This window comes from Coloeus monedula (genome assembly GCF_965178545.1).
Source record: "Coloeus monedula genome assembly, chromosome: 7".
Classification (NCBI taxonomy): Eukaryota; Metazoa; Chordata; class Aves; order Passeriformes; family Corvidae; genus Coloeus; species Coloeus monedula.
Genome location: NC_138787.1, coordinates 7449166 through 7465931, shown reverse-complemented (window position 1 = coordinate 7465931; position 16766 = coordinate 7449166). Strand labels below are relative to the sequence as shown.

At 39.4% G+C, this 16766-nt stretch overlaps 1 protein-coding gene across 2 annotated transcripts in view; it reads left to right on the top strand.

Moving 5' to 3' along the window:
- Positions 1-15725, top strand: part of CALCRL (calcitonin receptor like receptor) — a 63671-nt gene extending 47946 nt beyond the window's left edge. For both annotated transcript variants that reach the window (XM_082284932.1, XM_082284931.1), the window contains exons 11-13: positions 5300-5518; positions 5896-5937; positions 11979-15725. In XM_082284932.1, the coding sequence (XP_082141058.1) occupies positions 5300-5518; positions 5896-5937; positions 11979-12200 (483 nt within the window). In that variant the 3' untranslated portion in view covers positions 12201-15725. The remainder of the gene's footprint in view (positions 1-5299; positions 5519-5895; positions 5938-11978) is intronic.
- The last annotated feature ends 1041 nt before the right edge of the window (positions 15726-16766 follow it).

Genomic DNA, 16766 nt, shown 5'->3' with positions numbered 1-16766 from the left:
TTATCACTCCATTAAAATGCTGGTGATGAGGAAGGGCTAAACCTTACCTGGAGTACTAGAGGGGAATTTCAAATCCTTCCTTTAGCTGAGAATGCCTCTCATGCCCAGACTAATTGCCAGGTGTACCATGCTAGAAGCCGCATTGTGTCGCTGTGCTGTAGCCAAACAGCCACCAGACTTTCTGAGGTGCAGGGAGAGGGGATTTGGATGCCAGGACTGACTGTGGGTGGGAATATGGGATGGAAAGAAACTAGAGCAAGCCCTTGGGATAGAACCATTGCAAATGGTTCTGCCAGTACTTGTGACTGCTCCTGTTCTGATACTAATTTAGCACTGTCTGCTTTGGCCACTGGGGTGTTGCAGCTCCTCTGTTTCTGGAGTTCTCATGAACTCTTAGAGCACAGTGTTCTGTCTAACACCCCAAGGTAATGCCAGCTCTATTCAGTGTTCACTGCTAAATGAAATTCTAGGTGAGTAACTGAAAACATTACTGCATAAAAATCAATGTGGTACATCAGTTGCACTGGGACTGGATTTAACCTATGAAATTCAGTCAGTAGATTGTTGCTAAATAGAAATAGATACCTACTTAAACAATTATCTACATAATTAGCATAGAGGCATTCTATATATGATTAGCCCCTGACTGCGTATGACAGTTATTTGTTTTATTGTAACAGAAACTTTGAGCTGCTCTGGCCAAACTGCTGGGTCCATGTCTGCTGACTTTTCTCCTGGCCTTTCAGTTCACATAAGGCAGTTGATTAAGAATGAAAACCTTAAGTAACTTCATGGAAATAATTTTGGTTCCTGATCTACAAGAGTTTCTTTTTCTGTTAACCTCCTCCTACCTGTGGAGGGCATTCCATGCATAGAGAATTCTCTCAGAAGACCTTTGTATAAATCCTGGGATTCTTGTGACTCCTTTTTCATTCACAGTGAAATTAACTAATGAACTTAAATTTTGAAGACTGTGATGATACCATGATGCATCTGAGCCCCTCTGTGTGGGCAGCCAGAGCAATGCCCATGAAATTATTGAGAGCTATGACCCTTGGGGTGTGAATTATTACTGGTAATCTCTCGTCCTGTCAGTCAGGCCTGCCGTATCTGTTCATGTAAGGATCTGCTGTGCTCTAATCTGTAAAGTTAAACCCAATTCTAAATCCTTTCAATTTTTATTCTCTCTGCTTTACACAGAAGATGAAACCCCTGTTTTGACAGAATGGTATAGAGGGGGCTTTTTGTGGGTTGTTACTTCCATTGTTAGGGGGTCTCTTCACAGATCTATCACTTTAAGTAAAGCTTTTCAAAGCTGAACGATAATTCGTATTAGAATTTGCTTTAAATAGCATTGTAAAAATTTGTGCAAAAGCTATAAGACTGTACTATCTTCCATGAAGTGACCTCATTTTAGGATGTAAGGTCATTTTCTCCTTCCAAGCAGTGGCCTCCACAAAATCACACTGCAAGTGGCCAGACTCCTGCGGGATTCAAATGCGCTGGAGCCATTCCAAATGATCAAGTCTTGTTTCTATTCAAGGCAACACTCAGAATGTTCTTTGATTTTACTGGAGGCATAATAATCATCTCTGTGGGGTTGGTTTCAGCAGAGTCTTTGCAATTTGCAACTTTGTTCATCTTTGATATTCCTATATTTTTCATAAGCCAACTGAAGGTGTTTCTCTAGTATTTTTCAGTAAATTTATTTGAAAATCATGCAGGAATAACAGATTAAACTGCACATCTTGCCTGTGATGTGAAAGTACTTTAAAGGAGTTGCTTTCCTTCCTGGAACCAAAAAATGTAGTATTTCAATTCAGAAAAGACAAGGCAGGGCTAAAGATGTTCGATTAAATGCATGTGTTTAGGCTTTGTGAACAGAACCCTCATTTGCTTAAGCAGCTTGCTTGCCAGATACAATTTCCACACTTTACTAAGCATGACCTGCTTTAGTAGACATTTAAGCAACAATATTAAACTGCAGATTAGATAATGAGGGGGAAGACACTGTTTCTATTTGCAGGAGCAGATCTCAAAGAACATGAAGGGGGACTGTCAAGTGGGTGCCAGGGAGAATTGGCAGAAGCCAATGGAAATTTAACTCTTGTACATCACTGAAAATCCTACAATTACAAGAAGTTAACAACAACGCTGCTTTTATGGTCCCTGTTGTTACATAACTGTGGTCAAATCCCTGCCAAAGAAACAGGAGCAGACATAGGTTGCACTTTGATTGGAATTGTCTTCGACTAACCATTAAATTACAACTGTCTGCCTAAGCAATCACAATTAAATAAAAAGAGGGGGAATGAGACAGTAGAGGGTGATGTTGGTTTTCATGCTAGACAAATATTGATCAAAATTGAGGGGAGAAGGTAAAGGAATTGGATTGCATGTTAGTGAAAGCAGTAGTGATTTCTGTGTAGACTTCAGATGTGCCAGTGCTCTTGTGGTTTTGGTTGTATGGGTGCCACTGAGTTATCTAACTATGCCATTGTTTATATCAATAATGCTACAGGGATGTTCCTTTCTCCCCGTAATAATGTTATGTATTGGTGTCATAGTCTGACAGACTGGTACAGATGCAAGTTCCGAGTGAAGGTGTGCTAGAAGGAACTTCAGGCGCTCCCAGCTTTGTCTTTCATGTCCTTGTATTTAATGACTTTAAGCCAGTCTCAGTGCCAGGCTTAGGAGTTTAGAAGTTGAATGCTCAGCACTCCTATGCCTGGCCTTGGGAATGTCCTCAGGCCAGCTATAAGACCTTTCTTCATGAGCACACACCCATGTTGTGCCCAAGCAGAAGATACAGAGCTGCACAACTGCATTAAAAGCCAAGCAATGGCTACCAACTTGTATCTAAGAATATCCGAGTGCTTTGAGTGAGAATGGTCTGTTTATATCATCCTAAGGAAGAACTGAAAGAGAATTTAAAAGTACAAGGATTACTATAGTGCTTAGTGCAAACTCAGCATAGAGAAAAGTAGAAATATCAGGGACATGAGGAGACTTTAATTCAAAAACTGCAGCACCCATTGACTTAGAAACTCGGCTTCAGTTCACTGACACTTTCAAGCCAGAACCTAAATGCTCCTGAGTTTCCAGTATAGGCACCAACACATTTTTTTGTCTTGGATTGCCTTCTCTGCCTTTGTTTCCATTTTTGCTCAGTTGCCCTGTTCAATTTTCAGGTCACTGTGGGGCTGTTGCTATTTCACTCTGTGTTCATAGTGCAGATAGCACAACAGAGCTCCTTTGGGCTTTTCCAAACCATCACACTCAATTTGATGATAATGTGCATGCAAGGAGTTCCACTGCCCTACTTTTGCTTAAATGTAAAAATCTACTCAGCACCTTGCTTAAAACCAGGACCAGTTTTCATCACTTTAATTAAAAATTCAGTTCATCCCGATCTCGCTCTTATTTTCTGACAGAAGATAAATTCTTCAAAAATTGGTGCTACATACTTCTACTGGCATTCATCCTGTTCTACTCAACTGTGCCCTTTCCTTTGCCTCCTCCAGCATTCTGTTTGCCCTTTTAGCTATTTGCAAACTCTTTGCATGTTTAATTTTGTGCATTTTGGTTTTGGTGGGTAAGTGAAACAAATAGAAAAATTCCGTGCATGTTGTAAAAAAACCGGCTCATTGGGTGCTGCTATTTATGCCTGGCTGCTGCAACTTTCATCTTCAGTTAGTGCTTAAGAACAGTGTTATAGGAATTGGCCATGCTACCAAAACATGAGAGGGCAGAAAACTCAATGTTTGAGGCATGCTAATGTTGAACAAGTAGATTTGAGAAGGATTAAATTTAGAAATAGAGGAAGGACTCATTGTCTACATGTACTGTAGGAAGTTGGATGGGGATTGTGGGCTACATAAAATCTAAATAAATCCCTTGAGAAAGAACCAGAAGACCTTGGCTATTTAAACAAAGCTTAAAGGTAGCTGGAGGCTTCCAGGAGAAATTCATGCAGTAGTTTCCTATGTAAAACAACTTCCTGTTACAATGATTTAAATAGCATGTAAGCAGAATATAAATAATATCCCATATCTGTCAAGGGCCATGTTGCTATAATAGCACACAGCTATTTATTCTGAAAGGCTGAACTGACAGAAAGAATTCTGCCAGAGCTGTGGAGGCATCGTGACAGACGTGCTCTGAAATGCCTTCCCTGCTTGCACTGGTCCTACAGCAAGACGGAGCCTCCTCCTACACCGGGAATTCCGAGGTGTTTTAGAAGGGAGTTGTCTTGTCTCTCTTCCAGCTTCTTCCCCCACCCCCTCTGTTGTCTCTAGTTGTTGGCAAGGGCAGAAAATCCTCTGGAAGCTGAGATAGGAGCAGACCCTGTGTCTCTCCCTTCCGTAGTGGGTCCCCAGAGCACCTCTGTCCTGTCTCTGTGCCCTTGGATAAGGGGATGGACTGGCTGAGCTCTCAGGATCTCATCTACCTGCAGCTTCCACCAGGGGCTGCACAGGACACAGGTGGGATGGGATCATCCCTAACCAGCTGTTACTCTGGTTACTCATCCTTGGGCTGTTGGGGATATGTGTGTGTTTATATCCATCCTCATATCTCTGTATGTATCAGTTCTGTGCTTGCTCACAATGACAGTTTGGGATTTTTTTTCTGGTCAAACTGAAGGAACAGAGACAGACCATTCCTAACAAGAAAAGCCTTAGTAACTATGGAAATAATCAAATTCAGTAGTGCAAGGGAATGACATATAGCATCATTTCAGTGCTTGCCCCATTGGCAGCTCTGCTGAAAGAATAAAAGATCCAACAATTGGTGACTGTGAGAATGCCAAATCCACTGTTTATCTAGCGGAATATACAGTTCCTTGTAGCAGTATTTTGCCTGTCTTTTTTTATTCTGATTTTTTTTCTCTATAAATTTACCAATTCATGTTTGAAAAATAAAAAGTAGCTTTTTGAAGAACTGTATTTAAATACAAGGAGGGAAAAGCATCATCCTTTCTCTTGACCAATCTGAGAAGAACCAATCCTTCACCAATGCACTGTTACTGACAGCAGAGAGAAAGTGGGTTGTTACCACTGGCAGGTACCTGGATGCACACTTGTTAAGAGAGTTTGAGGAGTGTATGTGGATACTGCAAGTTAGAGCCACATCTCAGTTACTTAAAGGTGTTTTCAAAGAGGTTTAATTGATACTTCTTTAACAATCACAATGCTAGCCAAGCAGTGTAAGTTTCTGTTGTCTGGTTTTCAGTCTCACAAATCAGCGTGTGGGATTATTTTTCAGACCTCCTTCTCAGTGTCATTTCCTTTTCTAACAGGTGAACCTTTTCTTCCTGCTGAATATCGTTCGTGTTCTCATAACCAAGCTGAAAGACACCCACAAGGCTGAATCCAACCTGTACATGAAAGCAGTGAGAGCCACCCTGATTCTTGTCCCACTCCTTGGCATCGAGTTTGTGCTGTTCCCATGGCGACCAGAGGGCCGGATCGCTGAGGAGGTGTATGACTATGTGATGCACATCCTCATGCATTACCAGGTGGGAAGCAGCAGGCAGGCCTTGCTCACCTGAGCTACAGAGCAGTTGGCATGGCAATCAAATAAAAGAGAAATGATTGTGTTATTTCAGTTTTTAAAGATCTTCCTCCAGTAGTCTTATACACAGCTTTGACTTTCTCACTAGCTGAATTTTCATTTAATTGCCTTCAGATTTTCAAAGGAAAGAAACAACATGGCAGAAAGCTGGCCCCATAGTTTTAGTGACCCATTTTTAGAAATAATTCATCATGTTTATATTTGTCCTGCATTTTCTCTGCTATCTACATCTGAATTTTATCAGAAACCTTTAATTATCTCACACCTGAAATAGCCCATATCCACATGAATTAAAGCAGAATCTTTATTTTTATTTTACAGGGTCTACTGGTGGCTACAATTTTCTGCTTCTTTAATGGCGAGGTAGAGTAACAATTTTTACTATATTTATAATAATTTTTCTATGTTTTTGTTTCAGCAATTAAGGAGGTGGTAATTTTTACCTTTTTTTTTTTTGATTTTATGTCTAAATTTGTCTAAATCAAAAAAAGAAAACAGAGCATCAGGATGCCAAGAGCAGAGCTTGGAAAGGACTGTGCCATCATTCGTGGCACCATTAAGTGTGTTAAGACTGATTCTTGGGTGCTAAGCAACCTACATTTGTCTTGATTATATAAGAAATTGAAGACAGTTGTCATTTTGATATAAAGTCCCAATAAATATCATAACACTGAAGTGCAATTCAACACCCAGAAGGTTTATTTGTCTGTGTTGGAAACTTTAGAGGATGTTATCCTGGAGAATCATCGTTTGGTCCTTCTGTAGCAGGAACAAGACACACTGCAGACATGTCGCTGGGCTGGGGTATGGCTGTATCCCATGGCAAGGGGCTGGAATTAGATGGTCTGTAAGGTCCCTTCCAACCAAAATTATTCTATGAGTCTGGGATTGTTTTATGACGGTCTCTGGGAAAATTTTAGGCTGAGGTTTGGAAAAGTGTTTTTTAGTACAAGTGAAAAGTACCATTCCAACAGTCAGACCTTAACAGCTTGGTGCGCTCAGGTCAGGAGGTTGTGCTGGTTAGAAGTGCATGTGTAAGATGCCATGATCAGCCAGTTCCAAGGACAAACCTTATTCTAACATTAGAGGATTGTGCCAGGTTTCAGTAATAGATGGTATTGATCCTGTTGAAGCTAACAAGCTTTGCTGTTATCTTGGATAGATCAAGGTCCCTGGCATGCACAGAGTGACTTTCGTACAGAAACTCTTGCCCCAGGCTGTAGACAGTACACTTCCAGAGGCTTGGTGTCAGAGATCAAAGTAGTAGGAAGGCTAAAAAAATACATATAAAGTTGTTACTGTTGCTTTTGCTTGCAAAAAAAATCTCAGCAACCTCAAAACAAACAAACATAACTACCCCCACTGAAGAACTAACTGGTAATTTTCCAACACTTTTGGCAGAGGAACAGTTACAATGCTATACTTATTCCTATGCATCTGTTTGTTCATTTGTTCTACCTTTAGTATGGTTACATTATAGGCTATCAGCAGAAATGTGGGAGTAACCAGATGTTTTCATAATAGGGTTGGTTATTAGATGTTATAAAATTGTGTCAGTGTGTTTCTGTAGTGTTACTGGACAGTAATTTTTACCTACAGGTAAATATTTGGCTAATGCTAGAATTGATTCATAGATTGTCCTTCCTTCTCTTCCCAAGTCCAAAGCTGACAGAATTGCAATGAAACTACCATGGGCTTTGAAGGGTTTTGTGTCTTTGTTGTGTGTCCCACCACCCAAATGTAAAAGTCTCACTGATTTTTTGCCAAGGAGCAGAGGAGATGAAAATAGGCTTTCTCAGAGGTCAGTGGGCCTGGGACAGGGGCCTTGAACTGAATTTACCATGAAGGAGATGCATGTTCAAGTCCCTGCTCGTACATTTGCTTCAAAGCTGAACATTGTTAAGTGTTCTGCATTGGATGTGATCACTTGCCCACACTCTGCATTGACATTTCATATACTCTTTCCCTTCTACAGAGCAGAATGCTCAGAATGCCTTCAGAATGCCATAGTACAGTTCAGAAGGCCTTATAAAAACAGGTATTTGGGAAAAAAATCAAAGTTTGTTCTGCTCCAGTGGAAAATGAGGGAGGAGGGGTGGAAAACCTTGAAATTTCTGCAGTTTTTTATGAAACAACATTGTCCACTGCTCAGTTCCATCTTCAATCTTGTGCCTCTTCCAAGGCTGTTTTTAATTTTAAATTAATTTTTAAATATATTCCTGCATCTGTTAATATTTCATTGTTACAAACTCAAATATTTTTTAACATATCCTCTTCTGCTGTGTAAGAAAAACCAAACCTGAGTCATCCCCTAAATTCACCATGGGCTCATCAGTGGTAAAAGATGAGCTCTTCCACAACTCCTACAAATGCTAATAAGTGAATCACTGCTTGAATATCTTCTGGCAGAATAATGTTGAAAGGTGGACTTAGGCATTTTAACATTTATTAATTTAGGAATTCAATTTTTAGCCCATAGACCTTGACTTAATTAAACATACGTGTCTGTATTTGCTCTCTAGAGAATGGAAATTTATGCTTTTTAAACCACTTTTGGGTTCAGTGCTTCAAAGACCACTATTTGCTTTTTTAAAATTATTTTCAGTATACCTTGTTCAAGAAGGGACTTAGTGCTTTATAAACAACTGTACCAGTAAGGAAATCCAGGGGGGAATGTAGGTAGGGAAAAATGTCAGCACAGAAGAAATGTGTTTCTTTGGTTCCTGAAAGATTCTGGCCCAGCACGTGGGGATGCAGGCCCTCATGTGTTCCCCTGCTGTCACACCAGTGCCTGCACAGAGCCTGCAGCTCAGCTGGGCCGCACAGGGGCTGCTTCTCATCCCCTTCACAGCAACACCTCCTGAGAGACTACAGAAGGAGCAGCACCAGGGACTGGTGGCAGCACTTGGCTGCACTGACTCTGTGGTTTAAAGGTGATGCTGACATTGGAATTGACACCTGGAGTGACAGTGGGGCAGAGACTCCCAGTGGGGTATTAGCAATTAAAAAATGCTAAAAGCACTAATTTCTTTCTAAGTCTTAGCCTCTCCCAACTGTTACTGTACATTTTAGTGTATTCTGCACCAAATATCAGGAGCCAAATCTGTTCAAGCAGACACTTCTGGCCAAAAAGTGAACAAAAGTGATCTGCTAGGATAGAACTTCAGTGAAGATAAATTAAGAAATATAAGAAAAATAGCTGGTATGTCCTGCTGACTTTAGCCAAGGAACATCTATCTCCAGCTTGCTGAGCAGAGCAGCCAGGGATGGCCTGTCAAATCCAGTTCTTAACAGGCACTGCAGCTGCTTGTCACAAACCTCTTCCAGACAGGCTGTATGTGCAAGCCCTTCAGCTTGGATCTTCTGTGGCAGGGTTTCCCCAAGGACACTCACATTCTGCTTGTGGGCCAGCATCCCACAGAGTAAGATGCATTTTCCAGCTTCAGATGGCCTGGTGTGGCTTTTGGGGTGATGCAGGCTGTGGTCAGAGGAGAAGCTTGTCCCAGCTCTCTGATAAATCACTAGGAAGATTCCTGTTGAACTTTTAATAGCAGGTGTTATAATGACCTATGTGATCTGTGTAAGCCTTGTGGGCTTTGTTTGCTTTTTTCTTTCATTTCGCTGCTCTACAGAAATGTTGCCATGAAGATGAGAGTCTCAGGTTTGCAAGGTTATACAGTCTGTTTAATAATAGATGGGATAGATGAGGCTGTGTTGTGTTTGGTTTGGGGCTTTTTTTCTCCTAGTTGGTTACTGAGCTGTTTAATTTGTCCGATATTCAACATCAAGTGACTAATGTTATAGGCCTGGAAGGAGTCCTTCCTGCAAACTCATCAAATCCAGCCATTATTAAGTTATAAGGTGAGAAAGAAAGAAAGACTCTTCGAGCTGGGACCAGCATCTCTGTTAATGATTGAGAAATATAATTCTGTTACTTCAATATTTTTCATTAAATGCTTTCCTTAATATTCTTTCTTGTAAAAAAGTCACAAAGTTCTGCCCCTCCTGAGCTGAATTTATGTTCCATGCTACTGGTCAAAGCTGAGGAGAAAGTGATAAACATTCTACTCTCACTTTGTAGACACATATATTGTTAAAGAGTGTAATTGATTTTTCCCATTTTCTTCTATAAATGATTGGAAGGTTAGAGAAGACTGAAAGTCATAATAGATGAAAGGAGATAAACACCCTACAAGAGCAGCCATAGAGCAGGAAGGAGGTGAAGTCCTGATTCAGCAGTAACGGAGAGGCTTTGGGAAGAACGCCAGGAATACATGGCTCAGTTAGAAATGCATGGAGAAGAGAGCGTGATGGGCACTGGGGCAGCAGAGAGGAAATGCTGTTTCCCTGTACAGGAAACACTTTTTATAGCTCTCTGTCCCTGGCATGGAGCAGCTGGACTTTTTTTCCCTGGCAGTAGCCCTGAGGCACTTGTCTTGCAGGGATGCTTGTGGCTCTCAGGAGCTGTGGAATCCTTAGTGTATCCTTTAGGACTAGTTAACAAATGTTATTAACAAGTGAAAATAAGATGAACAAATTTTACTGAAGGAACCAGGAGAAGTGTGGGAGAGGCCTGGAGTGCGTAAGGCTATGTGCAATTTGGCAAGCCTAGTTTATCTCCCAGCTCTGCCAAGAGACTTCTTTGACCTTGCTAAGTCATTTAGCTCCAGTTGCTTGCATATTCCCCACCTCCAGCCTGTCTTGTCTAAAGTGAAAATTGCTCAATGTGTAATTTTTTGCATGTGTGTCTATGTTCAAACTCTGACCTTATTGAAGTAACTGACTGTGAAAGGAGAACAAATAGAACATAGCTTAGTGATGAACACAGATTGATTGATTCCAAACTAAATTCCAAGCTTTCCTCTTGGAAAAGTTGGAATTTTGAATATGCTTCTTGTCTTGGCTTTATGATAGGTTACAGGAGATGGATTCAACCTGTGCGAAGATTTAAGGTTCTGTATTGGTTCTATTCTAAGGTTCTATACAATGCATATATTAATTAATCAAAACCTTCCCATGCTGAAACAAGAACTCTGCCTTTAGACTCTGACAAAATTCAGAATTTTGATATGAAAAGCAGTAAGAGCTGAAATTCAAAAGTATTAAGGTATTTGATTTCTCAGTGTTTGAAGATTTGTTTAGATGTTTAGAGTAGATTAGAAAGTTTTTATGAGCAGTAAGAGAACACTTCCTTTGCTCTAAAATGCTAATTTCTTATGTTAATTAGTTGATACTTCTTTCCTTACTCTCTGATATTTCCTTGTTAAACATTTGAGAAATATGAAGTTCTCCTTTAAACAGAGGTTTCTGATACCAGACTGCAGGAAGTCTAAAAACTACATCCCTTTTCTTGTATTTATTTCTATTTTTCATTATTAAAGCCAGAGTAAAATTAGACAAAAGGAGCCATTGTGTGAGGGAAATGTAAAGCAAACATAAAAGAAACCCTGAAGACATGGAAAATCCTAAAAATATTTACCCACAATATAAACAGTTAACTTGGGGCAGTCACTATTCACTGGTTAGTCAATGCAGGAGTGCTTTCTGCACAAAGTTTGGCTGAAAAGGAAATTAAATATTCATGATCTGTGGGCAGTTTTTTAAACATAGGAAAATGTCTGGAAAAAGCAACAACAGGAGCTATTACCATTCTTAACATTCCCCACTTGGCCTCTCCCCTGAAAGACTTAATTCCGTGTGAATTTCATGAATGTGACACTTCATCATTCCAATGTGCACAGGTGTTTAACCATATTGGAGGAGAGGAAGGCCATGACAAACATCACATCCTTTTGGTGGAGACATGTAAACCAACAGGGCCTTCAGCTATTTTATCAGCTTTATTTTTAACTCTGGTAGAAATGTGGTGTTCAGGAAATTGTCCTGCTAGTCATTTGCTTAAGGTATGGTCAGAAATCGGGAAAGACTGGCTTGTGCCAAAATCATAGCAAACGTAAATTATGGTTTGTTGAGAGTAAATGAATTCACAGCTGCTGAGGATGTGGCCTTCTGAAAATAACGGTGAACAGAAATTACCTTTTTCACCTCTATTTCTGATCTGTCTACACTGGACTGCAGTTCACAGGGGAGGAAGCAGAAAATTGTGTGGCTGCTGTTCCTTCTGTAACCTGAGCCTTTTCCAGGCAGCTAGTATGCTACAATTGTGAAATGCTGTTACTTCACACCAAATTTGCTGAAAAATAATGCTTACCTAAGTTGTGAATAATTCAGAACATCTCAAGGACTAAATGGCATGTATGTAGGTACCCTCCTTGTCCAGAATTTTGGAGCCTTACTGCCTAATTTGCTGAGACACCTTTACTGTGTCCTTCATGCATCAAAGAACAAAGTCCCCTGAGCTGTCCCCCAGTGTTTATGTGCATTTGTTTTGTCTCGGGGCACAGGTGCAGGCTGTTCTGCGAAGGCACTGGAACCAGTACAAGATCCAGTTTGAGCACAGCTTCAGCCACTCAGACGCCATGCGCACAGCCTCCTACACCGTGTCCACCATCAGCGACGTGCAGGGCTACGGCTACAGCCACGACTGCACCAGCGAGCACCTGAACGGCAAGGGCTACCACGACATGGACAGCATGGTGCTAAAGACTGAGAAGCTCTATGGCTGATGGGCTGCCCAAGCTGGCCTGTGCCCACGGGAATCCACAGCTGATGCAGTGACTTCGTGGCCAGAAGATGTTACCTGACTTGGGATATGTTATGCTCCTGAATGATGCAAACTAAACCAACACGTTTCTCATACGTATGTGTGTGTGTGTGTATATATATGCACACACATGCATATATAGATATGTTTGTGTTTCTGTGTATCTATACAGTATGGACAGCTGTACATATATATCTATATATATATATGTGCATTTATATAAGGATACAAACTTTGCCTCTTCAGTTTCTACTGTGTAGACAAAGTTGGCAAATTTTTGTACAAAGGGAATCAATGAAGGATTTCTTATTTTCTTGGAAGTTTGTATAAGAGTGTGCTGTGTTGAAGCCACTTCATTTGCCTATAGAATTTTAGAGTGTAAATACAATACTCTGTTGTCTTAATTCAACCTAAAATAGAACAAAGCAAAATGGTTTAAGTAGGTGCAATAATAACAAGAAGTTTTCCAGGTTCTTTTTTTGGTTCAGCATTTGTTTGGCTGTCAAAAAAGCCTGACAGGCAGTCGGAGATAACAGATTCAAAGACAGATACTGCTGTTTTGGTTAAAGAGATTGATGCTTTGGTTTGGCCAGTTGGGTTTTTTTTTCCCCCCACTCTTTTACATCAAGCACAGAGACCCCACTTCCAGCATGAGTCTTGATATACTTCTAATCTGCAGTGTAATACCTTGCACCAAGATTTCAGCAATTTTATTTAAGCTATTTCAGGATTTTCAGAAGCGTCTCCTTCTCCTGAAGTGTATGGAAGTTTCTTCTGGATTTAACAAAGTCAAGATTGATGAGGCCTCACTGCCAGAGAGAAAAGGAGTAACCTGAGTCACTGTAAGTCCCTCCAGACACTCGTAGTACCTGCAGCGGGTGGAACTTCACTGTGTGCTTAAGGACTTTACTCAACTGGAGATCATGTACAGAATTTTTTGTAGCATTGTTCTGATTTTACTTTTAAGTATTTCCCTGGCCATATGCTTGATAACTTATTCCTATTCTTGGGGCAAAGTTTTGATTAATTTTGTGGCTGGTTTTGGTGTCTGAGATAAGCATGCAAGACTGAACACAGTGCACATGATCTGCTACCTTTAAAGCCAGTGTGTGAGACTCAGACTAATCAAGCAAACTGATGTTAGTAATTCTCATTATTTGGAAAATCCAGTATAAACTTTTTATTATAAAGGTTCAAAACTTTATGGATTGAGAATTTCAGTATTATTTTGGATTGGCTGATTCTGAATCTCTGTCTCAGTTAGTTAGCTAAGAACAGTACTTTATATATTGTTTCTTTGGTTCTGCTGCTGCATAAAGGTCACACTGAAAACTAGGAGGTTGTCAGGAAGGTCTTGAGAAAATGTGTCCTTATAAAAATTTATGTTTTTGTTAGATCTTTACCCTTTAAAGAAAGAGTAGTTTTGTTAAGTGAAATGACAAAAATGCTCAAGAATGAGGGCATGAAACGAGGTGAGTTCACTGAAAATTACAAATGTAAGAAAAATTTTTATACCTTTCATTGCAGATAAGTCTACTTGAAGTGGGGAAAAACCAAAATTAAGTAGAAGAAAAAGTAGATGCTGGAACTCAGACTGTTTTGCTAATGAACATAGATCTGGTGCATGTAGACCAGTCAAAAAAACTGGAAGACAGTTCTTTCTGAGACCACTTCAGTTTTAAATAATTTTGCATACAGAATTATTGTGTACAAAACACCTTGACTTTGACATGTAAACATTTTTGTCAGTAGCTTTTCTCTACGCTTCATTAGTGTCTAGGTAATTTGCTGTCATGGTGTTTATTACTTTGTGACTTCAAAAGGCTTTAAATGCTTTGTATTTAGAAAAAAAAAATTAGGAGGATGTGGCAAGTTCATGCCACTTGAACCTTCCTATAGTTTTTTACAGTTCTTATGTCTGGAGTTTGAACATAGAAGGTCTTTTATTAATGATTTAGTTTCACAATATAGAATCTCAGCTAGGATGCACAAATAAAGATTTCTCCTCTTCTGCAATGCTGTCTGGTCAGTTGATTGGAATGATTTGAAGAATCTCTTGGATTGTGTAGTGTAGAGTAGTGTGAGATCTGGCAATCAGATGTCACAGTCTCTTAAATTGTAAGATTGACAGAAACAATGTCTGCTACAACATGACTAGAGGTTGCTTACAGCTCTGCTTGCTGATCTGTATAGTGTTACTTAAAATTTGTGCAATGTTCTGAAAATATTAGTGGTGCAGAAAATCCCTGCTCTGCTGCAGCAGCTTTACATTTGTGGGACCAGATCATCAGCTGCTATAAATCTGTCTTGAGTTCCCTTTGCAGAATCTACAGGTACCACTGAGACTCAAAGCCCAGACAGGTGTCTGTCCATTTTAGAGTGCTGTAAGTCCTTTATGGCATATTATTAGACTATTATTTCATGGTACCTGGTGGGTTGTTGTTGTAATTAACACAGAGATGTTGGTTTAGACTTTAATTAGGCTTCCTTCTCAGAGAGGCAGTTCTAATTTAACAGACTATAGATTTTGTCATTTAATACCAAATACATATTTCTAATTGCTCTCTGTCCTCTATTAGAGAAACTTGTAATGGTAATTTAGGAGGGAAAATTGTTTTTATACATAAATTATCCTACTTCTAGGTGGACAATCACAGCTTGCTTCTAGGTGTGCACACACACACACACACTCCCCCCCATCTTCACTTTGGAAATAAACACATCCAGCTGGATGTGCAAGAAAATCTTTGTGGCTGTGAAAGGTCACATGGCGTAGAAGAGCTGTATTTCCCCTTTCCTGCTGAAGTTAGATAATCTGATTTCTAATTTGCATTGGAAAATACCAATTCCTTATTTTGTCTTCCTACCTCACCTTTTTTCAGTTCCTACATAGCTAAGAGAAGGGTCTGCTTCTTGAAATGTTTTTCTGTCACCATAAGTTAAAATCAAATCCTTATGCTAATTTCTCATGGCTCTCTTCTACTTTACAGAATGTTGTAGTCCATATCTGTATTCTCTGGGATGGAAGTAAACTCTCTTTTGGTGGGGCTGTGAGATTCCTTTGAACATGCAGATTATTATTTGTTTATTACCTGTTATTATTTGCTGTTTCTTAATTTTTTTTATTTAGTGAGGATTTATTGTATCAATCTAAAGGGGCTACAGCAATAGTTTTCTTATATTTGTTATCTGTAACACCAGCACATTATGATTCAATGAGAGAAAATGTCTATTTTTAATGCTACTGTCTTCAATTAATAAATGGCTGCATTGCAAGGGTCCCTCAGTTGGGTGTTTAACATTGGCATTTATGTTATGCAGTTTTTCATGGTGGTGATCCACAAGAGTATTTGGCTGTAGAAATGCTGCAAAATGTACTCCTTTTGATGTCAAGAAACATTTGGGCTGGCAATCAGGCAACATCCACATATTGTACAATGTAAATAAGATTAATGGAAGCTATGGCATTGTATTTATTGCTTACACTAAGAACAAAATGGAAAAAATGTGAAGTTATTTTTTTGGTTGTTCTTTATTTTCACCTTGTTTATATGAATCATGCATTTTAATTGCTGAGAGAAGTATTGTTTCTGATCAATAAAATGTTACTCCATTTATTCATCTCTCTTGTGCTGTAATACAACAAAGCTGATCTAAACTAGGCTTTCACAGATGTCTTAACTCTGTGTTAGTTAAATATTAACCCAGGGAGAAAGTAATTACATAGAGTTACTAACAATTATCCTCATTTTAAGTGTTTTTCAATAATTATATTTAATACTAGAGTGCTGAAGTTCTGGAGGAAGTTTGTACAGACAATATAAGATGACTGGACAAAAAATTATTTACTCAAAAGTTTCATATTCCTATTTCTTGTCTTCTGAATCCAGCTTTTAATAAAAAGTTATTAATACTTACTTATGTTAAGCCAAAATGTCTGTTTCATCAGGAACTAACAGCAGAGACTAAATCAAGCTTATCTATCATCTTCATTCCATCAGTCAAGGTGGAGGTAGATAAGCAAACCTGAGCTCGAATAAAAAACCCAAGCAATATTTAACCACATCAGAGGATCTTCAATACTGGATGTTAATACTACTGTTTGCCTGTTACCCATAGCTAAAGTGTGCTAATATCCATCTAAAAAGTGACCAATCTCCTGCCTCTTCCTGACTCTTAAGCACGAGCCTTTAATTCCAGGTAGTTTTTTTGATCTTTAGTTCCTAGGACCAAGTGTCAGGCAGTGGAAATTGTTACAGACTCTACTCACACTAAGTTTTGTCTATTCCTTCAGTTCTCTACCAATACCTGCTAATACTCCGACTTACTGATTCTCTGTATGTACAGAGTTAAAACTGTTACATTTAACAATCATTCTATACGGTTACACAAGTAACTATAGAGAAGAAGTAAATCCAATCGCCCAAATCCAAAAGTTGCCGCTTACATTTTATTGTAACTCACACCCAGCAGTAGAAGAGGAACACAAATGATATCTACAGTAGCATTTTCCAATGCAGTGTATGTG